The 24905-nt window shown below is 69.0% G+C and overlaps 2 protein-coding genes across 3 annotated transcripts; both read left to right on the top strand.

The window, feature by feature from the left end:
• Positions 1-4722, top strand: LOC142819500 (persulfide dioxygenase ETHE1, mitochondrial-like). Of its 2 annotated transcripts, none has more exons than XM_075907128.1 (7): positions 1-133; positions 475-619; positions 1025-1173; positions 1889-2018; positions 2379-2468; positions 3207-3323; positions 4585-4722. In XM_075907128.1, exons 1-7 carry the CDS (start codon positions 74-76, stop codon positions 4635-4637), a joined length of 744 nt encoding a protein of 247 aa, XP_075763243.1. In that variant the 5' UTR covers positions 1-73; the 3' UTR covers positions 4638-4722. The 2 variants fall into 2 exon arrangements, with proteins under 2 accessions (XP_075763243.1, XP_075763242.1); XM_075907127.1 differs by lacking the exon at positions 1-133 and adding an exon at positions 144-269.
• PHLDB3 (pleckstrin homology like domain family B member 3) lies at positions 4600-23344 on the top strand. The gene is given in 17 exon segments (XM_075907126.1): positions 4600-4730; positions 11769-12001; positions 12537-12647; positions 13681-13848; positions 14213-14222; positions 14225-14340; positions 17373-17528; positions 18072-18179; positions 18649-18735; positions 19450-19545; positions 19731-19830; positions 19964-20075; positions 20320-20407; positions 21039-21098; positions 21187-21409; positions 21698-21783; positions 22216-23344. Coding segments are annotated over 16 exon segments (1881 nt in total). The 5' UTR covers positions 4600-4730; positions 11769-11776; the 3' UTR covers positions 22351-23344.
• The last annotated feature ends 1561 nt before the right edge of the window (positions 23345-24905 follow it).

A 24905-nucleotide genomic window follows, 5' to 3' on the forward strand; every position in this document is an offset into this window, starting at 1 on the left:
CTTCCTCCCTCCTCCCCCACCACCAGCATTTAAAGGCTCCTCCCGGCCAGCCTGGCATCGCCAAGGCCCAGGCATGGCCCGGAGAACCCCCTGCACCTGCCGTGCCCAGGGCCAGCGGCTGCTGTTCCGGCAGGTGAGTGAGGGCGGGGAGCCAGGAGCCTGGTTCTCCAGGGATGGGCACAGGTGGCTGGCAGGCTGGGGGCGTGCCCGGATCAGTCCCTCCTGGCAGCGCCGTGGTTACCGGCTCCGTGCTGCCGCAAGGGCAGGGGGTGAGTTGGGGATCCGGGGGCAGGTTGCAAGTGTGCCGGGGGTTAACGGGACTGGGTGCACGGCCGCTGGGTGCGAGGACACAGGGCCTGGGCTCGGCAGCTGGGCATTAGCACCCACCAGCGCATGCCGGGGGCCTGGCGCCCAGCCTGCTCTAACCACTAGCCCCCACTCCCCTGGCGCTGCTCACTACATCTCCCTTCCCAGCTCTTTGAGCCCGAGAGCTGCACCTACACCTACCTGCTGGCCGACCGGGAGAGCAAGGAGGCCGTTCTGATCGACCCCGTGCTGGAGACGGCCAAGCGGGATGCAAAACTGGTGCGGGAGCTGGGCCTCAACTTGCTGTTCGCAGGTGAGAGCCGCCCTGGGAGGCTCCCTGGGCCAGGGAACGGGTCCGGGGCCTTTCCCCTCCAGGGGCATCGACCCTGATGCAGCCCCAGCCCGGGGGGAGGGGCAGCCGGCTCTAGGGCCAGGGGATGAGACCAGGGAACTTTCCCCTCCGGCCCCAGGGCGGGCACTGGCTGGTTTCTGGTGGGGGCTGGAAAAAGGGGGCACAGGCCTTTCCCCTCCAGGGAGCGCCGGCCCCGATGCAGCCCAGGGCGGGCACTGGCTGGTTTCTGGTGGGGGCTGGAAAAAGGGGGCACAGGCCTTTCCCCTCCAGGGGGCGCCGGCCCCGATGCAGCCCAGGGGGGCACTGGCTGGCTCAGGGGGGCCGGGCCAGGTTCCCGTCACTCAGTCCCTGGTTGTGTCCCCGCAGCCAACACGCACTGCCACGCCGACCACATCACGGGCACCGGGCTGCTGAAGAAGATGCTGCCGGGCTGCCGCAGCGTCATCGCCAAGGACAGCGGCGCCTCGGCCGACATCCACATCCAGGAGGGCCACGCCCTGGAATTCGGGGCCTTCGTAAGTCACCTGGGCGCCCCGACTGCTGGGTTCCCTGCCGCTCTGGGGGGGACGTGGGGTCTAGTGGTTAGAGCAGGAGGGCTGGACGCCCCGACTGCTGGGTTCCCTGCCACTCTGGGAGGAGAGTGGGGTCTAGTGGTTAGAGCAGGAGGGCTGGGCGCCCACACTCCTGGGTTCCCTGTCGCTCTGGGAGGAGAGTGGGGTCTAGTGGTTAGAGCAGGAGGGCTGGGCGCCCCGACTGCTGGGTTCCCTGACGCTCTGGGAGGAGAGTGGGGTCTAGTGGTTAGAGCAGGAGGGCTGGACGCCCCGACTGCTGGGTTCCCTGACGCTCTGGGAGGAGAGTGGGGTCTAGTGGTTAGAGCAGGAGGGCTGGGCGCCCACACTCCTGGGTTCCCTGTCGCTCTGGGAGGAGAGTGGGGTCTAGTGGTTAGAGCAGGAGGGCTGGGCGCCCCGACTGCTGGGTTCCCTGACGCTCTGGGAGGAGAGTGGGGTCTAGTGGTTAGAGCAGGAGGGCTGGGCGCCCACACTCCTGGGTTCCCTGTCGCTCTGGGAGGAGAGTGGGGTCTAGTGGTTAGAGCAGGAGGGCTGGGCGCCCACACTCCTGGGTTCCCTGCCGCTCTGGGGGGGACGTGGGGTCTAGTGGTTAGAGCCCGGGGCTAGGAGCCAGCACTCCTGGGTCCCATGGAGGGTCATGTCGCTGTCCCCCCGTCTGCAGGCCCTAGAAGCCCGAGCCACGCCCGGACACACGGACGGCTGCCTGACCTACGTGCTGAATGACAGGACCATGGCCTTCACCGGGGACGCACTGCTGATCCGGGGCTGCGGCCGCACGGACTTCCAGCAGGGTGCGGCGAGCTGGGGGGCTGGGCGGAGGGGGGGCGTTGCCGGGGGGAGGGGATCTCAGGGGTGGGGTGAATGGTAACATGGGGGGAGGATGGTGGTTGCCACGGCAATGGGGGATATCTCCAGGTCATGTCCAGCCTTTCCTATGGGGATAGGGGTTATCTCTAGGGTGTGATTGGCAGTTCCCATGGTGACGGAGGGGGTCTCTGGCTCTACCATAGTGATGAGGAACACGGGGGCTGGTTGCCATGGCGCTGGCAGGGTGTGTGGGGCTCGGGCAGGGGGTGCTATGGGGCGTGCCGGGGGCTCGGGCTGTGCGAGTCCCCCAGCCCACGGTAACCAGCCCCCCCGTCTGGCCCCAGGCTCCCCGGAGACCCTGTACCGCTCCGTGCACGAGAAAATCTTCACGCTGCCCGGAGACTGTCTGATCTACCCCGCCCACGACTACACGGGTGAGGCGGCGCGGGGGGCTGGGGCGGGAGTCAGCGGGGCGGCGGCCCTGGGGCCCTAGGGGGCGCTGTGGCGGGGGGGCTGGGGCGGGAGTCAGCGGGGCGGCGGCGCTGGCCCTAGGGCCCTAGGGGCGCTGTGGCGGGGGGGGCTGGGGCAGGAGTCAGCAGGCGGCGGCGCTGGCCCTGGGGCCCTAGGGGGCGCTGTGGCGGGGGGGGCTGGGGCAGGAGTCAGCAGGCGGCGGCGCTGGCCCTGGGGCCCTAGGGGGCGCTGTGGCGGGGGGGGCTGGGGCAGGAGTCAGCAGGCGGTGGTGCTGGCCCTGGGGCCCTAGGGGGCGCTGTGGCGGGGGGGGCTGGGGCAGGAGTCAGCAGGCGGCGGCGCTGGCCCTGGGGCCCTAGGGGGCGCTGTGGCGGGGGGGCTGGGGCAGGAGTCAGCGGGGCGGCGGCGCTGGCCCTGGGGCCCTAGGGGGCGCTGTGGCGGGGGGCTGGGGCAGGAGTCAGCGGGGCGGCGGCGCTGGCCCTGGGGCCCTAGGGGGCGCTGTGGCAGGGGGGCTGGGGCAGGAGTCAGCAGGCGGCGGCGCTGGCCCTAGGGGGCGCTGTGGCGGGGGGGGCTGGGGCAGGAGTCAGCGGGGCGGCGGCGCTGGCCCTGGGGCCCTAGGGGGCGCTGTGGCAGGGGGGCGGGGCCGCAGGGCGCGGGCTCCCCCTGCTGGTGCCGAGTCTCACCCGCCCCGCTGCCCCCTGCAGGCCAGACGGTGTCCACGGTGGAGGAAGAGCGGACCCTGAACCCCCGCCTGACCCAGAGCCTCGAGGCCTTCGTCCAGCTGATGAACAACCTGAATCTGCCGAAACCAAAAAAAATGGGTGAGACTGGGGGCCCGGATCCCTGGGGTCCCTCCTCGGGCTGGGCTGGGGGCTCGGCGCAGTGGGGGGAGGGGCCCGGACCCCTGGGGTCCTTCCTCAAGGCCGGGCTGGATTGGGGTCAAGGCGTAGTGGGGGGAAGGTGCCCGGACCCCTGGTTTCCCTCCTCAGGCCAGGCTGGGTTGGGGGCTCAGGGCAGTGGGGGCGGGGAGTCCGGCTGGGTTGGGGCTTAGGGGCACTGAGGGGGGGCGGAGCCCAGCTGGGTTGGGGGCCCGGCTGGGTTGGGGGCTGGGCGCAGCGGGGGGCGGGGCCCGGCTGGGTTGGGGGCTCGGGGCACTGGGGGGGCGGGGCCCAGCTGGGTTGGGGGCTGGGCGCAGCGGGGGGCGGGGCCCGGCTGGGTTGGGGGCTCGGGGCACTGGGGGGGCGGGGCCCAGCTGGGTTGGGGGCTGGGCGCAGCGGGGGGCGGGGCCCGGCTGGGTTGGGGGCTCGGGGCACTGGGAGGGCGGGGCCCAGCTGGGTTGGGGGCTGGGCGCAGCGGGGGGCGGGGCCCGGCTGGGTTGGGGGCTCGGGGCACTGGGGGGGCGGGGCCCGGCTGGGTTGGGGGCTGGGCGCAGCGGGGGGCGGGGCCCGGCTGGGTTGGGGGCTCGGGGCACTGGGGGGGCGGGGCCCGGCTGGGTTGGGGGCTGGGCGCAGCGGGGGGCGGGGCCCGGCTGGGTTGGGGGCTGGGCGCAGCAGGGGGCGGAGCCCGGCTGGGTTGGGGGCTCGGGGCACTGGGAGGGCGGGGCCCAGCTGGGTTGGGGGCTGGGCGCAGCGGGGGGCGGGGCCCGGCTGGGTTGGGGGCTCGGGGCACTGGGGGGGCGGGGCCCGGCTGGGTTGGGGGCTGGGCGCAGCAGGGGGCGGAGCCCGGCTGGGTTGGGGGCTCGGGGGCACTGGGAGGGCGGGGCCCAGCTGGGTTGGGGGCTGGGCGCAGCGGGGGGCGGGGCCCGGCTGGGTTGGGGGCTGGGCGCAGCGGGGTGCGGGGCCCGGTTGGGTTGGGGGCTCGGGGCACTGGGGGGGCGGGGCCCGGCTGGGTTGGGGGCTCGGGGCACTGGGGGGGCGGGGCCCGGCTGGGTTGGGGGCGGGGCGCAGCGGGGGGGCGGGGCCCGGCTGGGTTGGGGGCAGGACGCAGCGGGGGGCGGGGCCCGGCTGGGTTGGGGGCGGGGCGCTGTGTGGACGCGGTCCGGACCCCGTCACATGGGCCTCGTGTCTGTTTCGCTCCCTGCAGACTTCGCCGTCCCGGCCAACCTGAAGTGTGGGATCCAGGACGTGGAGACTTAGCCCCGCCCTGCGTCCTGTGAGGCCACGCCCTCCCCAGAGGCCACGCCCTCTCATTGGTGTGTCCCTGACTGTCACCCCAGTCCCCACCCTTCGGTGAGATCTGGGAGCCCCCCCCTTTCGATCCTCCCTAGGTGGGGGATTAACGATCTTCGGGCACCGCTGCTTCCCTCCCCCCCGCCCCTCATTCCTCCAACCCCCCCAGCATTACGGAGTCTGCACCTTCCTGTGTGGGGGGGCATCTGCTGGCCTCCCCTGGGGAGCAAAGACCCCCCCCCGCTCCCTGAGCCTGGAGTGCAGAGCGCAGGGACCCCTCTGGGTCTGTCAGGCCCCCTCCCCCCGCTGCTGCCCAGGGGTAACCCCGGGGGCTGGGCTGTGGGGCAGCGCTGTTTGCTCTAGTGGGACTCTCCCTAGGTCTGCCCCGGGGAGCCCAGCCCAGGCCCCCCCCTCCCTGGGGAGTGGGAGGTGGGACAGGCTCCTGTGCGGGGGGTTGGGAATAAAGTGCAGTGGGCCTCATTTGGACTGGAGTTTGCTTCACAAGGCGGGAGGCCGGGCTAGATGGGCCCGTGGGGCCAGGCCGGGGCGGGTGGGATACCAGGCTAGAGGGGCTCTGGCCCGTGGTCCCTCATGTTCAATGTCCCCTGAGGGGACTTGCATTCTGTGCCCCCTCCCAGACACCATTCTGCACTGGGTTGTGTGGGGCAGGGTTTGGGGTGCAGCAGGGGGCTCATGGGGCGGAGAGTCGGGGTGAGGGCTCTGGAGTGGGGGGGGCCGAGGGGTAGGGGTGCAGCAGGGGGCTCATGGGGCGGAGAGTCGCGGTGAGGGCTCTGGAGTGGGGGGGGCCGAGGGGTAGGGGTGCGGCAGGGGGCTCATGGGGTGGAGAGTCGCGGTGAGGGCTCTGGAGTGGGGGGGCCGAGGGGTAGGGGTGTGGCAGGGGGCTCATGGGGTGGAGAGTCGCGGTGAGGGCTCTGGGGTGGGGGGTGAGGGGTTGGGGTGCGGCAGGGGGCTCATGGGGTGGAGAGTCGGGTGAGGGCTCTGGGGTGGGGACAGGGCTGAGGGGTTGGGGTGCAGCAGGGGGCTCATGGGGCGGAGAGTCGGGTGAGGGCTCTGGGGTAGGGGGGGTGAGGGGTTGGGGTGCGGCAGGGGGCTCATGGGGCGGAGAGTCGGGTGAGGGCTCTGGGGTGGGGACAGGGCTGAGGGGTTGGGGTGCAGCAGGGGGCTCATGGGGCGGAGAGTCGGGTGAGGGCTCTGGAGTGGGGGGCCGAGGGGTAGGGGTGCGGCAGGGGGCTCATGGGGCGGAGAGTCGGGTGAGGGCTCTGGAGTGGGGGGCCGAGGGGTAGGGGTGCGGCAGGGGGCTCATGGGGCGGAGAGTCGGGATGAGGGCTCTGGAGTGGGGGGCCGAGGGGTAGGGGTGCAGCAGGGGGCTCATGGGGTGGAGAGTCGGGTGAGGGCTCTGGGGTGGGGGGGCCCAAGGGGTGGGGTGCAGGCTGCCCCAGCAGAGGGAAGTATCCCAGCCCTCTCCCATGGGGCCATTTGGGGCCAGTTGTGAGGGGCCTTCCCAGGGCCGCCGCAGCCCCAGGGGGCACAGCCGGGACGGGGCGCGTGTCCCCCTGCCGGGGCAGGCCTGGGCTAGGCTGGGTGGGGACCGGGGAAGGGGCCATGCGGCTTAGAGGGAACCGGGGCTGAGTTTGGGGAGCAGGGCCCAGGCGGCCCGTGTGTTACTTCACTTGCCCCCCAGGGGGCGCTGCGCCATCACGCTTTCCCCAGCCTGCTCCCTGGCTGTGCAGCTGGGGGTTCCTGGGGGCTCTCCCCACACCTGCCCCGAGCAGGCCCCCGCCTCTGTAACCGGCCCCGCCCCCCCCCGCCCAGCAGCCCGCAGAGCTCCAACCCTCGCACCCCCAGAGCCAAACTGCGCCCCCCCCAGTCCCGCTGGTTCTGCCTTCTTGCCTTTTCCTGCCCCCCCCAGGGAGGGGGGAGTCCCAGCTGTGCCTCCCACCCTGCTCCCAAAAGGGACCCTCCCCTCTTGGTCTGTGTCCCCCCCTCCCCGCAAACAGGCCCAGCCAGCCGGAGCCAAGCACCGTGCTGGCGTGGTTCTGCCCCAGTGGGGGGGGGGGGGGAGGTCTGGGCTTCGTACCCAGCGAGCACCATGGGGCTGGGAGAGGTCACCCCCAGCCCCCCCACAACAGTGAGGGGCGCTGCCCCTTTAATGCTGCAGCCCTGGAAGAGAGGCCTGGTGGGAGATGTAGTCCCCAGGGTTGGAGAGAGGCATGCTGGGAAGGGGGCAGGGCTATAAAAGGGCTCCCTGAGGCCCTGCAAGAGGAGCTAGGCAGAAATGGGGGTGGACCCTAGTGCTGTGGGGCTCAGTGCCAGCCCCTCTCTCCCCCCTCCCCCTGCTCTGGTGCCCCCTCACAGAAGACATTCAGCACAGGGTTGTGTGGGGTGGGGGCAGGGCCAATGGGTTGGGGTGCAGCAGGGGGGTTGGGGTGAGGGCTCTGGGGCTGAGGGGTTTGGGGTGCAGGCTGCCCCGGCAGAGAGAAGTACCCCAGCCCTCTGCTGCGTCCAGCCTGGATGGCAAAGCAAGTCCTGTAATTCGCTGGGCCTTGTAAATGCCTTTGCCCCGGGAACTGAGCCTTGGTCCTCCTCGCGGTTATGGGGTGAGGGAAACTGAGGCACCACGGCGAGACATGCGCAGGACACAGCTGGGGTTAGGCCCCAGCTCCCAGCCAGTCCTGCTGTAACCATTAGACCCCCCCCCCCGCCTTGCCCAAGCTGGGAGGAGACTCCCCCCCTCACCCTTGCCCCACAGCGTCCTGGCTCCCAGCCCGCTGCTGGCCTGTGGGGACGGCTCCCAGGGCAGCTGGCGCCCAGAGGCCGGTGAGGGGTTGGAACAAGCCCCCGAGGCGTTCTGCAGCCGTGAAGGGGGGGGGGAACTGGGGATTATTAACCCTTCGAGGCCTGCCTGCCCTGCCCCCATGCCTGCCCTGTGCTGACCCCAGGGAGCAGCTCTCCTTATCCGGGCCGGGGAACTTTGCACCCAGCTCTGGGGTGTGTTAGGGCGGGTACAGCGCTGGCGTCCAGTCCCTCTCCCGCAAGGGCCTGGGGGTGCAGGGAGAGGGAGGGAGAGCCCCGGCCGAGGGGCTGGCTGGCTCGGAGCAGGGAATGGGGCCTTTCCCTTTTGGGGCGCTGGCTCCCTCCGGCCCCAGGGCCGGGCCTGGCTGGGTCCAGGGCGCAGGATGGGGACCCGGGGCCTTGGGATCCAGCCCTGTAATTGTTCGTTTTTCAAAGCCGGCCTGGCGGGGCGGCGCCCTGCCCCCGGCCCGGCTCTCCTGGGACCAGGTTCCCAAGGGAAACTCCTGCCTTGGAACGCTGGGCGTCAGCTGGCAGGCCCCGGCCTGTCCCGACCCGCCGGCGGGGAAGCCAAACGGGTTTCTCTCACGGATGTCGGACTCCTCCCTGGGTGCCTGGTCCCAGAGTCAGGGCGGGGACCCAGGAGCCCCCACCCCGCACTGCACCTCTGAAATCCCTGCTGTGGCTACCCCCCGCCCCCGCCTGTGTTTCTGTGGGGGCGGTTGTGTCACCCCTGTGGCTGTCCGAGGCCTGGAGGAGGGGAGAGCCCTGTTCCCGGGGAAAGGCTCCCAAAGGGGGCAAGCGCAGAGTGGGGCAGGGGAGGTGTTGGGGTTGGGGGGCAGGGCTCTTTCTGATCCCCCTGCCCCCCTTTGCTGACTGGCTCCCTGAACAGGCCCTGTGCTGAGAGTTTCCCCTGCCTGGCAGAGACTGCTGGGGGGCGGGCTATTTGCCCTGCTCCTAGGCAGGGAAACTGAGGCACGGAGAGGCAAAAGAACCTGTGTCAAGTGGTTCCTGGCTCCCCCCCCCCCAGCCAGGGGCAGGATCCATGTGATTTCTCCGGCCCGGGGAGGGGGGGGGGGGGTTGTGCTTACATAAGGGCAGAAAGTCCCGGCCCAGGCCTCGTGCCTCGTGCGGGCTGCTCTCGGTTTAACTGTTCAACTTCCCCTCCTCCAGGTTCCCCTGCCCAGCCTGCCTCTGGGGGGGCTAGCGGTCGGGGGGCAGGATGCCTGCTCTGAGAAGGGAGTGGGGGCTAGTGGTTAGAGTGTGGGGGGGGGCGGGACGCCTGGGTTTCCCCCCCCCCGGCTCTGGGAGGGGAGTGGGGGCTAGTGGTTAGAGGGGGGGGCGGGACGCCTGGGTTCCCCCCCCGGCTCTGGGGGGGAGTGGGGGCTAGTGGTTAGGTCGGGGGGGGGACGGGATGCCTGGGTTCTCCCCCCGGCTCTGGGGGGGAGTGGGGGCTAGTGGTTAGGTCGGGGGGGGACGGGACGCCTGGGTTCTCCCCCCGGCTCTGGGGGGGAGTGGGGGCTAGTGGTTAGAGCGGGGGGGGGAACCCTGGGTTCTCCCCCCGGCTCTGGGGGGGGAGTGGGGGCTAGTGGTTAGGTCGGGGGGGGGGACGGGACGGGACGCCTGGGTTCCCCCCCCCTGGCTCTGGGGGGGGAGTGGGGGCTAGTGGTTAGAGCGGGGGGGGACGCCTGGGTTCTCCCTCCGGCTCTGGGGGGGAGTGGGGGCTAGTGGTTAGAGCGGGGGGGGGGACGCCTTGGTTTCTCCCTCCGGCTCTGGGGGGGAGTGGGGGCCAGTGGTTAGAGCGGGGGGGGGGGCGCCTGGGTTCTCCCTCCGGCTCTGGGGGGGAGTGGGGGCCAGTGGTTAGAGCGGGGGGGGGGCGCCTGGGTTCTCCCTCCGGCTCTGGGGGGGAGTGGGGGCCAGTGGTTAGAGCGGGGGGGGACGCCTGGGTTCTCCCTCCGGCTCTGGGGGGGAGTGGGGGCCAGTGGTTAGAGCGGGGGGGGGGCGCCTGGGTTCTCCCCCCGGCTGGGGGGGGGGCGGGGAGGACGCCTGGGTTCTCCCCCCGGCTCGGGGGGGGGGGGGGGCGGGGAGGACGCCTGGGTTCCCGGGGCTGAGGCTGCCCGGACGTGCCCTGCGCTCCGGGCGCTGATGTCACAGGTGTTGTGTTTCCAAGCCGGGCTGCAAACCGAGCCGGAGCCGCCGCTGCCCCCCAGCCGGGCGGGGAGCGGAGCGGGGCGGGGCGGGGGGCCCAAGGAGGAAGAGAAACAGAAAGAGCCGGCGCGGGGGGGATCGTGACCCCCCCGTGACTCGCCTGACCCGGGTCCCAGAGCAGCTCCCGGACGCCTGGGTCCCTCCTGCGCCTCTGGAGGGGGAGCGGCCCCATAGCAGCTTGCGGGGTGAGTGGGGGGGCAGGACTCCTGGGGGCCTTCCCTGCTCCGGGAGGGGTGCGGGCTCCAGTGGGGGGGCAGGTTCTCTCCCTATTTTGCCCCCCAGCGGTAAGTGCTCCCCATGGCTGTGGGACCAGACTGGTCCCCATGGCGCTTTGAGATCCTGGGACCCACCAGCTGGAAACGCCCCCCGGGTAGTGACCCGCCCGCAGGTTCCCCTCCCATCCCCCGCACCCGCTGTGCCCCCCAGCTCGGGAAAATTCTACCCCCCCCCCGCTCTTCCCGGGCTCGGCCCAGGTTCTGTTGGGACAATCCGGCGCCAGAGATAGAGAGGACGGTGCCAAGGGCGGGGCGACCCAGAGCCAAGGTGATTTTCCCTCTCTGAAGAGCCTGCCCAAGGCACACGGCCCAGAGATGCAGCCACCTCTGGGGTGGGGTCCGGGGCTGGTTATACCGGCACAGCACTGAGAGGCGGCCACCTCTGGGGTGGGATCTGTGGCTGGTTATATCGGCACAGGGCGGAGAGGCGGCCACCTCTGGGGTGGGGTCTGGGGCTGGTTATACCGGCACAGCGCCGAGAGGCGGCCACCTCTGGGGTGGGGTCTGAGGCTGGTTATATCGGCACAGCGTGGAGAGGCGGCCACCTCTGGGGTGGGGTCTGGGGCTGGTTATATCAGCACAGCGTGGAGAGGCGGCCACCTCTGGGGTGGGGTCTGGGGCTGGTTATACCGGCACAGCGCGGAGAGGCGGCCACCTCTGGGGTGGGGTCTGGGGCTGGTTATACCGGCACAGCGCGGAGAGGCGGCCACCTCTGGGGTGGGGTCTGAGGCTGGTTATATCGGCACAGCGCGGAGAGGCGGCCACCTCTGGGGTGGGGTCTGGGGCTGGTTATACCGGCACAGCGCGGAGAGGCGGCCACCTCTGGGGTGGGGTCTGGGGCTGGTTATACCGGCACAGCGCGGAGAGGCGGCCACCTCTGGGGTGGGGTCTGGGGCTGGTTATACCGGCACAGCGCCGAGAGACGGCCAATGCAGGGAAGACTCATGGGATCTGGGGAACAGCCCAGCAGCAGGTTTTGGGACAGGAAGAGAAGGAGAATTTCTGTGTCCCGCGTGAGGGGGTGGGGGTTACTAATTGGGAGCTGCTGGGTAAGTGACAATTAACAATCCCAGGCCCCACCCCAGAGGCGGCTGCATCTCTGCACCTGGGGAAGGATCCCTGTCTAAACGATATCCGCGCCCCACCCCAGAGGTGGCTGCATCCCAAGGCTGGGAAGGGGCCGGGAGAGGAAGCAGGGCCAGCAAAGAAAGCCCTCTTCCCCTGCCCATCCTTGGGCTCCCCAGGCCAGGCATCCTTCCCTGGCCCCCCCACCCAGAGATCCGGGGGTGCCGCCTCCAGGGAGGGAATAGCCCATGGAGCCCGGGCCCCCTGCCTGACACAGGCCATGGGGTCCGTTTGCTTGCCAGGGCTGTGCTGGGGGTGGGAGCTTCACTTTCAGGCTGCATTCAGCTTCCTCCCAGGGGCAGGACACAGGAAATGACCAAGGCTGGACCCTGCAAGGGCCACGCTCTGTATCATCCAGTGGCAGGGAGTCCCGGGGATGAACACTAATAATGGGGGATGCTGATGCCCAGCATGGCAATGCGGCCACCTCTGGGGTGAGGCTGTTCGTACAGGAACCCTGCCTGGTGCTGAGTGGTGGCTATTTCTGGGATCTTGTGTGGGAGCCCCCCCACTCTGTGCTGAGCTGCAGCCACCTCTGGGGTGGGGCAGTTATATGGGGAGATTCAGGGAAGCAGGGAGGAGTGACCTGGGCTGGGGCATTGGGGCAGGTCCTGGGGGCCCGAGCAGAGACCCCCCCACAGCCCAGCGCCCCCACTGTCTCCTCTCGCTTGCGCCACAGGACTGGCCATGACTCTGCAGGAGCTGGAGCCCCCGGTGGCGCTGAGTCAGCCCCCGCGGTGCCCCGGCTCAGCCCCCCCAGGGCAGGACAGGCTGAGCGGGGCCCAGAGCCCAGAGGCAGCCCAGGCCCAGCCGGGGGGGGACGCCAACTCGCTCTCCTCCGGCCCCGGGGGAGCCACAAGTGACAGCACCGAGGAGGACGAGGTCAGCAGCACCGAGAGCGCCCAGAATGGGGTGAGTGGCAGAGGCCAGGCCCTGCAGGGGGCGCCGGCTCCCACCCGGCCCGGGGCAGGGAATGGGGCAGGGGCCTGGCCCTGCAGGGGGCGCCGGCTCCCACCCGGCCCGGGGCAGGGAATGGGGCAGGGGCCTGGCCCTGCAGGGGGCGCCGGCTCCCACCCGGCCCGGGGCAGGGAATGGGGCAGGGGCCTGGCCCTGCAGGGGGCGCCGGCTCCCACCTGGCCCGGGGCAGGGAATGGGGCAGGGGCCAGTCCCTGCAGGGGGCGCCGGCTCCCACCCGGCCCGGGGCAGGGAATGGGGCAGGGGCCAGGCCCTGCAGGGGGCGCTGGCTCCCACCCGGCCCGGGGCAGGGAATGGGGCAGGGGCCAGGCCCTGCAGGGGGCGCTGGCTCCCACCCGGCCCGGGGCAGGGAATGGGGCAGGGGCTTGCCCCCTCTAGGGGGCCGGCTCCCTCCAGACACTGGCTGGCTGGGGGGCAGGGCCTGGGTCCCCTTGCGGACAGGCCGGTTCCCTCCTGCTCTGCCCCGGCGCAGGAGGAGAGTCCCCGGGACGGCGCGGAGGGGCCCCGGCTGCGGGGGGAGCAGGAGGAGGTGCTGGGCTGGGCGGCGGAGCCGGAGACCTACAGCAAGGAGATGAGCATGGAGGTGCATCCGGCTGGGCTCCCCCTCCCTGAGTCACGGGGTGGGGGGGTGGGGGGGGGCGTTGCCATCCGCAGGCACCTGGCAAACCTGTCTGGCCGGGCACCGCGCCTGCCGGGGGAGGGGCTGGGGTGGGTCCCAGCCACGATCCCAGCAGCTGAGCTGCGTTTGGGGAAAGGAAAACACTGAGCTGCCGAGCCAGGACGTCAGGGCTCTCCCGCGCTGGGAGGGCAGTGGGGTATGTGGGTTGGGGGGGCTGGGAGCCAGGACACCTGGGTTCCGGCTATGGCTGGGCAGTGGGCTGTGGCGGGGCAGCGGGGCAGGAGGACACCTGGGTTCTGGCCGTGGCGGGGCAGTGGGGTTGGAGGACGCCCAGGTTCTGGCCCTGGCCGGGCAGCGGGGCAGGAGGATGCCTGGGTTCCGGCCGTGGCGAGGCAGGGGGCCGTGGCCGGGCAGTGGGGTAGGAGGACGCCCGGGTTCCGGTCGTGGCGGGGCAGGAGGACGCCCGGGTTCTGGCCGTGGCGGGGCAGGGGGCCGTGGCCGGGCAGTGGGGTAGGAGGACGCCCGGGTTCCGGTCGTGGCGGAGCAGGAGGACGCCCGGGTTCTGGTCGTGGCGAGGCAGGGGGCCGTGGCCGGGCAGCGGGGCAGGAGGACGCCCGGGTTCCGGTCGTGGCGGGGCAGGAGGACGCCCGGGTTCTGGTCGTGGCGGGGTGGCGGGCCGTGGCCGGGCAGCGGGGCAGGAGGATGCCTGGGTTCTGGCCATGGCGGGGCAGGGGGCCGTGGCCGGGCAGTGGGGTAGGAGGACGCCCGGGTTCCGGTCGTGGCGGGGCAGGAGGACGCCCGGGTTCTGGTCGTGGCGGGGTGGCGGGCCGTGGCCGGGCAGCGGGGCAGGAGGACGCCCGGGTTCCGGTCGTGGCGGGGCAGGGGGCCATGGCCGGGCAGTGGGGCAGGAGGACGCCCGGGTTCCGGTCGTGGCGGAGTGGCGGGCCGTGGCTGCCGGTCCCCGTGGCACCGGGGCTAACCCGCCCTCGCCCTGCAGATGAAGCTGGAGGGGTCGCTGCTGGAGGGGTCGCTGCTGGAGGGGTCGCTGCTGGAGGGGGAGCTGGCGGCGGCGCGGCAGGAGGTGCAGCGTGAGGAGCGCCTGCTCTTGCAGCTGCAGAGGAGGGTGGCGGAGACGGTGAGCCGGTGCCACGCCGAGAGAGACAAGGTCAGGCCCCTGCCCTCTTCCCAGCAGCCTTTGCGGGGCTCCTCTTTTCCCAGAATCCTTTGGGCTCCCTGCCTATTGCCTGCTTTCCCCCGGAATCCTTTGCCACCTTTTCATCAGCATCCTAGTTTGTTCCCAGCATCCTTTGCCAGCCTCGCTGCCCTCTTCCCCCAGAATCCTTTGTGCTCCCTCCCTGTTCCCCCCATGATCCTCTGCCCCTCCCCCCACTGGATCCCCGAATCCTTTGCTCCTGTCTGAGGGCGCCCACCTTTCCCAGCGCCCTTTGCCGGGTCTGGCTCTGGGGGGTGGGGGAGGGGGACCGTGGGACCCAGGTGTCCCGGCTCCTGACCCTGCCCCCCTGCGGCAGGAGAAGGCTCGGCTGGGAAGGAGCGGCGCAAGGTGGAAGAGCTGCAGAGGCAACACGCCGAGTCCCAGACCCACCTGGAGAGCCAGCCCGAGAGCATGCGGGAGCGGCTGCAGAGCCAGCTGCAGCAGGTAAGGGCTGGGCAGGCGGCTGGGGGTTCACATGGACGGGATACGTGGACGGTGAGGTGGATAGAAAGCCGGCTAGACTGTCGGGCCCAGCGGGTCGTGGTCAACGGCTCCATGGCAGGATGGCCGTCGCTTCCTAGCCAAGTGCCCCAAGGGTCGGTTCTGGGACCGGTTTTGTTCAGCATCTTTATGAATGACCTGGAGGAGGGGATGGGTTGCACCCTCAGCAAGTTTGCGATGACACTAAGCTGGGGGAGAGGTGGATACGCTGGAGGGCAGGGAAGGGTCCAGAGTGACCTGGACAGATTAGAGGGTTGGGCCACAAGAAATCTGATGAGGTTCAACAAGGACAAGTGCAGAGTCCTGCCCTGGGGAGGGAAGAATCCCGAGTATTGGTGCAGGCTGGGGACCGACTGGCTAAGCAGCAGTCCTGCAGAGAGGGTCTGTCTGCACTACCCCCGACTTCGAACTAGGGTGGTTAATGTAGGCAACCGAAGTTGCAAATGAAGCCTGGGATTTAAATATCCCGGGCTTCATTTGCATCTTGCCGGGCGCCGCCTTTTTTAAAGCCCCGGTAGTGCGGACGCCGTGCCCGCGGCTACACGCGGCACGGAGTAGGTAGTTCGGATTAGGCTCTCTATTCCGAACTACCGGTACACCTCGTTCCACGAGAGCCTAATTCGAACTGCCTACTCCGTGCTGCGTGTAGCCGCGGGCACGGCGTCCGAACTACCGGGGCTTTAAAAATGGCGGCGCCTGGCAAGATGCAAATGAAGCCCAGGATATTTAAATCCCGGGCTTCATTTGCAACTTCGGTTGCCTACATTAACCACCCTAGTTCGAAGTCGGGGGTAGTGCAGACAGACCCAAAAGGACCTGGGGGTTCCAGTGGATGAGAAGCTGGATGTGAGTCACCAGGGCGCCCTTGTACCAAGAAGGCTAATGGCAGATTAGGGGCATTAGGAGGAGCATTGCCAGCAGATCCAGAGATGTCATCATTCCCCTTTATTCAGCTTTGGTGAGGCCGCATCTGGAGTATTGTGTCCAGTTCTGGGCCCCCATTACAGAAACAATGTGGGTGCATTGGAGAGGGTGCAGCGGAGGGCGACCAAAATGATTCGGGGGCTGGAGCACATGACCTATGAGGAGAGGCTGAGGGATTGGGGCTTGTTTAGTCGCAGAAGAGCAGAGTGAGGGGGGATTTGAGAGCAGCCTGCAACTCCCTGAAGGGGGGTTCCAGAGAGGCTGGAGAGAGGCTGTTCTCAGTGGGGGCAGATGCAGAACCAGAAGCAATGGGCTCAAGTTGCGGTGGGGGAGGTCCAGGTTGGATATTAGGAAAAACTATTTCCCTAGCCGGGGGGGGGGGGGGGGGGAGGAAGCCCTGGGCTGGGTTCCCCAGGGAGGGGGTGGAATCTCCATCCCTAGAGGTGTTTAAGTCTCGGCTGGACAAAGCCCTGGCCGGGTTGATTTAGTCGGGATTGGTCCTGCCTAGAACAGGGGGCGGGACTTGACCTTCTGAGGTCTCTTCCAGCTCTATGGTTCTATGATATGGCCCAGCAGCAGGGGCCCTATGGGGTCATATGGCCCAGCAGGGGCTGCTATGGACTCATATGGCCCAGTGGGGGCTGCTGGGGCCCAGCAGGGGCCATTGGGGAAAGAGGCCCCGAAGTGGCCCATGTGCATTGCTATGGCCCAGAGCCGACCCGTATAGGGGAATAAAGACCAACAGCGGCGTGTGTGTAGGGACATGCCCGATGCGGTCTCCTGTGAGGGGGCAGCAGCTCTGGCCGGGGGGGGGGGGGGGGGGACAGGACAGGGTGTTTCTGGGAAGCCTGGGACGAGGTCTGTCGCCAACGGTCTGGGGCAAAGGACGTGGTTGTGGACTAGGCAGGAAGGTCTGTCCTGGATCAGAGACGGGGTCAAAGACAGGCAGGAGTCAGGGTCCGTGTCTGGACTGGGGCGCGGTGACTCACGGTGCCCCCGGAGGTCTGTGCTGGGATGGATCCTACTCGACCTGTTCCTAGATGATCTGGGGAAAGGGGTGAAGAGCGAGGTGGCAAAATTTGCAGCAGATCGGAAATGACTCCAGATAGTTAAGTCCAACGCAGCTGGGAGGGGTTAAAAGGGACCTCACCTGGGCCACGCAAGACGGGGAATTCGGGGTCGGTAAATGCAAAGTAATGCAGATTGGAAAACAGGGTCCCAGCTAGCCTGATGGAAGGGTGGGGACTAAATCAGCTGTTGCCTCTCGAGAGACAGATCTCAGAGTCCTGTGGGGAGGTCTCTGAAAACAGCCAGTCTGTGCGCAGCAGCAGCCAGCAAAGAAACCCGAACGTTGAGGAGCCTTAAAAAGGGGGCAGAGAATAAGACAGAGACGATCTTATCGCCTGTGTAAATCCACACTGGAACCCGCATGCCGATGTCACCTCATCCCAGCAGAGATCTCTTGGCGCTGGAAAAGTTTCAGAAAAGGGCAACAAAAAATGAGGGGTCTGAAACGGCTGCCATGTGAGGAGAGATTTCAAAGACGGGGACTTCTCAGCGTGGGAAAGGGGAGACTAAAAGGGGATAGGAGAGAGTTCTATAAAATCATGCTTGGAGGGGAGAAAGTGAATAAAGAAAAGTTATTTGCTCTTTCCCAGCACACAAGAACTAGAGGTCACCTAATGAAACGAACAGGCAGCGGGTTGAGATCAAACCAAAGGGAGTGTTTTTTCATGCAGCGCACAGTCAACCTGTGGAACTCCCTGCCAGAGGATGTTGTGAAACCCAAAACTATAAATGGACTAAAAAAAGAGTTAAAGACCTGGAGGGTTGGTCCATGATGGTTATTAGTCAAGGCCACAACCCCCGGCTAAACCTCGCCCTGTTCTGTTCGCTCCCTCTGGGGCACCTGGCGCTGGCTGCTGTCTGGCCATTCTCATCTGTAGCCCTGACGTACCAGCCCCCACCCCCTGCTGTAACCCACTAGATCCCCCTCCCCGGCCACAGCTGGGCTAGAACCCAGGAGTCCTGACCAGTCTCCCTCCCTGCAGACCTCGGAGATGCTGGAGGGGGCGCTGAGGAGCTACGAGGACCTGGAGTTCCAGCAGCTGGAGCGTGAGAGCCGCCTGGAGGAGGAGAAGGAGGAGGCCTGCCAGGCCTTGTCCCTCCAGATAGCCCAGGTCCAGGAGAACCTCAAAGAGAGGAGGGTGAGTGGGGCCGATCCTCAGGAATCCACTCCAGGTCTTACCCACCTGTGACTCCATTCCAGGGGCCCTGGGATCTGGCTCCAGGTCGTGACCTGACAGTCCTGTTCCAGGTCTTCTGGCAACTGGAGTTCCATCCAGAGAGGGAGGGGACCCAGGGACCGGGATCCGGGTCTTGCCTTCCTCCAGGACAAGGACTCCCAGAATCCATTCCAGGGGATCCGGGATCCGGGTCTTGAGTGGCAAGTTCATTCCAGGGGGATCCTGCTCCAGGCCTTGCCTACACCCGGAGCCCATTCCAGGGGGGAAGGAGGATCCAGAACCGGGTCTTACCCTCCTCAGTGGTTTTGGAGGGTGGGGGCTGGGCCCTGGACTCCATTCCAGGTGGGTGTTTGGATCCGGTGCCAAGTCTTACCTGCCTCTGGGGAGGAGGGGCTGCCCCCACAGCTCAATCCAGAGGGAACCCCGGGGGTGGGAGGGTCTCCTTGCTGGCTCTTGGGTGGGGGATGCCCCCGCGCAGGAGTCTCACCCCCCTGTCCCCCCCAGTGGAAGGTGCGCAGGCTGGAGGCCCAGGTGAGCTCGGTGCAGGAGCACCTGGCGGGCGAGTCCTGCAGGGTGGCGCAGAAGGGAGAGGCTGCCCAGAGCCTCAGCTCGGTGAGAAACCCCCTCCCAGTGCTCTAACCACTAGACCCCACTCCTCTCCCACAGTCTGAGTGGGGCCATGGATCTGCGGGTGGGGGGATCACGTGGGGCAGAGTGGGAGTGAGGCATGACACGGGTCCATGGGTTGGAGCAGAGGGCCGGTCAGCAGCTGGGGCGCTGAGCGAGGGAGGACAGGGCAGGACCCAGGGACTACACTGGGTGCGTTGGGGGCAGGGCTGGGAGTGGGGGGAGCAGGGCCGGGGAGCAGGGGGTCAGGGCAGAGCCAGGGCACAGTGCTGGGAGCAGGGGGGGACAAGGCCGGGGGCAGTGCTAGGAGTAGCGGGGGGGGGGGGAAGGGAGGGAGAGAGCAGGGCCGGGGGACAGCGCTGGGAGCCGGGGTGGGGGGGAGGGCAAAGCCCGGGGGCAGTGCTGGGAGTGGGGGGGAGCCCGTGAGGTGACCCCGGCCCTGCCTGTGTCCCAGGAGCAGCGCGAGCTGGAGGGGCTGGGTCAGGCCTGCATGGACGGGAGTGGGGACGACTCGCCCGTCAGCAACCAGGAGCTCACCAAGGTAACCTCGCTGTGTCCCCCACTCTCCCCTCCCCCACCCTGTGTCCTCCAATCTCCCCCCCCACCCACTGGCATCCCCCCCACCTGCTGAGTCCCCCGTGTCTCCCTTGTGTCCCTCCTCCTGCCAGTGTCCCCTCCCTCCCTGCTCCGTACAGTTCAGATTAAAGTGTCTCTCTGTCCCCAGACTGTGACCCCACTTACCCGCCCCCAGCGCCTGGTCCCTCCAGTGGGGGGCGGGGAGCCGCTGGTTAAGAAACGCCTGGGACAGCCTGGTGCCAGCCAGCACTCGGGGGTGGCGCTATCCCCCAGGGGCCTCTGCCCCTACCCTTCCCCCCCCCACAGCTACTGGAGTGACACTTGGGGAAACTGAGGCACACACAGAGGGCTTGGAGAAAACCTAAAGGTTCTCGCTGCCCCGCACCTGCGCAGGTGGGCTCATGTTGCCACCTGCTGGTGAGTTTCAGGCACTGCAGGCAGCTGGCAAAGAACTAGGAGTCAGGAGGCCTGGGTTCTGGGAGGGGGGTCTAGTGGTTAGAGCGGGGGGGAGGGGGCTGAAAGCCAGGATTCTGGAGCACTCTCTCCAACCTTAGGAGGGCCGTAGGGGTCCGCCGGCTGAGAGCCCGGGGGGACGGGGCTGGGAGTCAGGACCCCTGGGTCCCCACCCCCGCTGTGTCTGTGTGTCTGTCCCTCCGTCCACGTCTCCGTCTCTCTGCAGCTCATGTTCACCCAAAAGACGGACCGGAAGGTCGTGGTGCTGGGCTGCGACCAGCGCGACCCGGCCTGTGTGTTCTCCGTCCGCAGCTCTGTCCAGGTGTGTCTGTCTGTCCTGCGCCCCTCCCGCCGCCTCTGCTCTGTGTCTGCGCCCCTCCTCGCCCCCGGGATGGAGAGAGGGGGGAGGAGCCTGGGGCCGGGGGAGGTTCTGGGGTACAGCACTGGGGTACCTGCGGTGGGGAGGGGGGGACTTAATTTGCCGACCCCCTTGTTTTCTCTCTCCAGAGCTCCTTTGGGTTGCAGAGGTCGGGGAGCCTGCCCCGAAGGCGGGGGGACCGGCCGGCCCCCCGCACCACCCAGCGCCCCCTGTCACTCAATGCCAAAGGTAGGGGGGATGGGCGTATTTAGGGGGCTGGCTCTTCTCCCAGGGCATGGTGTGGGGGCCAGGGGGACCAGAGGGTTTTGGGGGGGTTCTCTGTGCCTGGGGGGTGCTGAGCCCCCTTCTCTGCCTCTCTCAGAGGATCTGAACCCAGACGTCCTGGCGCTGCAGCTGTCGGCAGGGGGCGACCGGCGCTGTGTGCCCCTCACACACCTCAATGCGCCCCGGTACCCACAGGACAGGCCAAACAGGTGAGACTCCCCCGGCCCCCCCTCTTCCTGAGGAGCCCCCTTGGGCTCCCCTTCGTGCCTTTCCCAGACCCCCAGGCGTCTCCGGGGCTCCCACTCCTTGGCACTGCCCCGTCCTTGGCTCCCTGGACACGGGCCCCTCTGAACTCCCTCGCATGGAGCCCCCCCATCCTGACCTGCCCCACTGCGGGGGACCCTGGTGTCTCCCTGGGTCCCCCCAGCCTCCTCGTGTCCCCTCCCCCCTCAGCGTGGATGCCTGCGTCATCAGACTGGCTGAAATGGAGCGGATGGTGCGAGAGGCCATGGCGGAGAGAGAGCGGCTGCTGCAGGCTCGGGTAAGGAGTCCCGCCCCCCCACTGTCTCCTGCTCTGACCACTAGGCCCCACTCCCCTCCCACGCGGCTGTCCCATGCGCTCCCAGGCCAGAAGAGGGAAGTTGGGGTTTTGCTGCATCAGCTGCCCGCTTCCTCCCCCGGCCCCTGCACCAGAGCGGCTGGGACCAGCCATGCTTCGGGCTGGGGGAGGTCTGAGCCTGCAGCGGGGGGAGGGGGGTCAGCAAGGGGAGGGAGCTGCTTTGAATTGGGGCGGGGCCAGGGTGGAGGCGGGGCCAGCATTGGGCGGGGTTTAGACACAGGAGGCTGGAGTAGGGTGTTCAGCAAGGGGCGAAGCCAGGCTCAGGATAGAGGTGAGGGAAGGGGGTGGGGCCAAGTGGCCTGGGGTGGGCGGGGCTAAGGGTGGAGGTGGAGCCATGAAGAAGGGGAGGGTCTAGGAGGGGAGATGTTGGGGTGGGGTCAGAGGTGGAGGTGGGGGGGTAGGGTGGGGACTAAGGTCCTGGGGGAGGGGGACCTCCATCACTGGGGTTCCCCCGGAGGCTGGGGTGGGGCGGCGGGGTAGGGGGCCAGTCTGGGGTCCAGTGGGGGGTATGTCCCTCTGGCTACTGGGTCCTGAACCCCCTTTGTCCCTGCAGGACGTGAGGCGAGTGGCCCAGGGGGAGACACAGCTCATGGAGTCACCCGCCCCTGCCCAGGTGAGACCCCGCGACCCAGCCAGTGCCCCCAGAATTGGATCGGGACCAGAGCTCATGCCCCCCATTGACCCCTGCGTTGCCCCCCCAGGCCCGGACCCCAGGGCTGGTGCGGGAGCCCCCTGAGCCTGCCCCCCTGGACCTGCGGGCCCACCTGGAGGCCTCGGGGCACTGCCTGGAGACCTGCCCCGAGGTGCGGGTGACGGGCAGGGCCTGCCGGGGCTTCCTCGTCAAGATGGGCGGGCGCATCAAGACCTGGAAGAAACGCTGGTTCTGCTTCGACCGGCAGCGGCGCATGCTGGCGTATTACGTGGGTGAGTCCCCGGCCCCCCCCCGGCTCCCCCCAGCGCCCCCTACTGGCCTGCTATGTGGGTGAGCCCCATACGCTACCCCTGCCCACAGCAGCCCCGGCTGGGTATCCCCCCTTTCCCCTGGTCACCTGCCCCCGGCACCCCTCATTGGTTGGCTGAGAGGACTTCCCTTGCCTGCCCCCCATTTCCTCCCTCAGCCAGCCCCCAGCCCCTCCTCCAACCCCATTCCTGCCCACGCCCATCCCCCATTTCTTCCCGAGCCAGCCCCGAACCCTGCGCCTCTCGTTGCAGACAAAGAGGAGACGAAGATGAAGGGCGTCATCTACTTCCAGGCCATCGAGGAGGTTTATTATGATCATCTGCGCAGCGCCTTCAAGGTAAGGCCCCGGCTGCCCCCCCGCAGCCCCCCTGGTCCTCCCGGCTGCCCTCCCGCAGCCCCCCTGGTCCTCCCGGCTGCCCCCCTGGTCCTCCCGGCTGCCCCCCCACAGCCCCCTAGTTCTCCTGGCTGCCCCCCTGCAATCCTCCAGTGCTCCTGGTTGCCCCCCCCGGTCCTCCTGGCTGCTCCCTGCAGCCCCCCCAGCTGCCCCTGGTCCTCCCAACTGCCCCCTGCAGCCACCCCCAGCCCTGGATGCCCCCTGAGCCCCTGCAGCCCCCACCTGCTCCCTGGCCCCCAGCCACCCAATGGCCTGGGACCCCCAGTGTCCCCCCCACTGCCCCTGAACAGCCACAGCATCCCCCCCTCAGCCCCCAGGAGCACGGCGTCCCTGCCAGCCCCCCCCACTGGCTGACCCTGCCCCCCTGCCCCACAGAGCCCCAACCCCAAGCTGACGTTCTGCGTGAAGACCTACGACCGGCTCTTCTGCCTGGTGGCGCCCAGCGCCGAGGCCATGCGCATCTGGATGGACGCCATCGTGACGGCCGCCGAGGAGAACGCCCGCTACTGAGCCGCCCCACCCGCACGCCTGCCACCAGGGGGCGTGGCCAGCCCAGCGGTTGGCCCCGCCCCAGGAGGAGGGGCAAGTGCTGAGGACACCAATGGGAAGAGCATCTTGGTGTTTCAAGGTGTGAAGCTGTCTTGGCCCCGCCCCTGGGCGGGGCTTGAGGGCAGGGCAGCCAATGGAGAGCTGGATTGGTTCTTCAAGGTGTGATGCCGGCAGGGCCTCAAATCAGAGCAGGGCTCTTCTGAACTAGAGACGCTCCCGGAACTGACACCAATGGGAGGCAAGCGGCTTTGAATCCTGACCAATGGGAGGAGGCTCACTCAGAATTCTGGCCAATCAGAGGAGGCTAGTTGAAAGACTGGTCAGTTGGAGGTGGACTCATCCCGGCATGGGCCAATCAGTGCATGCTGGGCCAGCCAACAGGAAAAGACTTGTTCAGACTTTGCGCCAATAGGAGGAGACCTGCTGTAAAGGTCCACCAATGGGGCTGAGGTGGGGAATTCCCACCAATGGCATGCGGCCTGGCTTGGAAACCTGGCCACTTACCCAACCGACTCTGCTGCAATGTGAACCAATCACAGGAGACCTGGGACTGAATTGACCAATGGCGGCAGCTGTGCTTCGAATTCCACGGTCTGTCTGAAATCAGGACCAATGGGAACAGACTGGACGATTGCACCAATTGGAGGAGACCAGGACTGAGCTGGCCAATGGTGGCTGTGCCTGGTGCCGTGGCCCAAGTTCTGACCAATGGGGAGCCTGGAATCGCTCGGCCTGGGCAGCAGAGTGGCCTGTCCCAGCATGCTTTGCGTCACGTGGCCAGGCCTGGGGGGGATGGTGGAGGCAGGGGGACGCGTCTCAGCTGTTTCCCGCCCCCCCGTCTGTCCTGGGCCCAGGGCCACCAGTATTTATTACAGTCGTGTCCGACCCCTTTGGTCTGCAGCTCTATTGCAGCGAGGGCTGAGCAAAACCCCAAATAACAACCCGCAAGAACCAACAGCCGGTCACTGCGCCTGTAAATGCCCCGCCCCCGCCCCCGCCTCCCCCCGACACGGCGGGGAAGAGTGTCCCAAGCGGCCTCCCGTCCGAGAAACAGAATTCCTGGGTTTTATTACTGGACGGGCCGCAAATACCAGACACCTGGCCACCCTAACTGCAGCCGGCGCCCTTCACGCCCGACCCCCAGCCCCCTGCCACGCCCCACCGGGGCCCTTCACGCCCGACCCCCAGCCCCCTGGTCCCTGCCACGCCCCACCGGGGCCCTTCACGCCCGACCCCCAGCCCCCTGGCCCCTGCCACGCCCAACCGGGGCCCTTCACGCCCAACCCCCAGCCCCCTGGCCCCTGCCACGCCCAACTGGGGCCATTCACGCCCGACCCCCAGCCCCCTGGCCCCTGCCACGCCCCACCGGGGCCCTTCACGCCCGACCCCCAGCCCCCTGGCCCCTGCCACGCCCAACCGGGGCCCTTCACGCCCGACCCCCAGCCCCCTGGCCCCTGCCACGCCCAACCGGGGCCCTTCACGCCCGATCCCCAGCCCCCTGGTCCCTGCCACGCCCAACTGGGGCCCTTCACGCCCGACCCCCAGCCCCCTGGCCCCTGCCACGCCCCACCGGGGCCCTTCACGCCCGACCCCCAGCCCCCTGGCCCCTGCCACGCCCCACCGGGGCCCTTCACGCCCGACCCCCAGCCCCCTGGTCCCTGCCACGCCCAACTGGGGCCCTTCACGCCCGACTCCCAGCCCCCTGGTCCCTGCCACGCCCAACCGGGGCCATTCACGCCCGACACCCAACCCCCTGGCCCCTGCCACGCCCCACCGGGGCCCTTCACGCCCGACCCCCAGCGCCCTGGCCCCTGCCACGCCCCATCGGGGCCCTTCACGCCCGACCCCCAGCCCCCTGGCCCCTGCCACGCCCAACTGGGGCCATTCACACCCGACCCCCAGCCCCCTGGCCCCTGCCACGCCCCACCGGGGCCCTTCACGCCCGACCTCCAGCCCCCTGGCCCCTGCCACGCCCAACCGAGGCCCTTCACGCCCGACCCCCAGCCCCCTGGCCCCTGCCACGCCCAACCGGGGCCCTTCATGCCCGACCCCCAGCCCCCTGGCCCCTGCCACGCCCCACCGGGGCCCTTCACGCCCGACCCCCAGCCCCCTGGTCCCTGCCACGCCCAACTGGGGCCCTTCACGCCCGACTCCCAGCCCCCTGGTCCCTGCCACGCCCAACCGGGGCCATTCACGCCCGACACCCAACCCCCTGGCCCCTGCCACGCCCCACCGGGGCCCTTCACGCCCAACCCCCAGCACCCTGGCCCCTGCCACGCCCCATCGGGGCCCTTCACGCCCGACCCCCAGCCCCCTGGCCCCTGCCACACCCAACCGGGGCCATTCACGCCCGACACCCAGCCCCCTGGCCCCTGCCACGCCCAACCGGGGCCCTTCACGCCCGACCCCCAGCCCCCTGGCCCCTGCCACGCCCAACCAGGGCCCTTCACGCCCAGCCCCCTGGCCCCTGCCACGCCCCACCGGGGCCCTTCACGCCCGACCCCCAGCCCCCTGGT

The sequence above is a fragment of the Pelodiscus sinensis genome, chromosome 24 (genome assembly GCF_049634645.1).
Source record: "Pelodiscus sinensis isolate JC-2024 chromosome 24, ASM4963464v1, whole genome shotgun sequence".
Lineage (NCBI taxonomy): Eukaryota > Metazoa > Chordata > Testudines > Trionychidae > Pelodiscus > Pelodiscus sinensis.

Coding starts and splice junctions, on each gene's coding strand:
- LOC142819500 (XM_075907127.1), top strand. CDS start 174: ATGGGCACAGGTGGCTGGCAGGCTGGGGGCGTGCCCGGATCAGTCCCT. Junction 270..474: donor TGCTGCCGCAAGGGCAGGGG/GTGAGTTGGGGA, acceptor CTCCCTTCCCAG/CTCTTTGAGCCCGAGAGCTG. Junction 3,324..4,584: donor GCCGAAACCAAAAAAAATGG/GTGAGACTGGGG, acceptor CGCTCCCTGCAG/ACTTCGCCGTCCCGGCCAAC.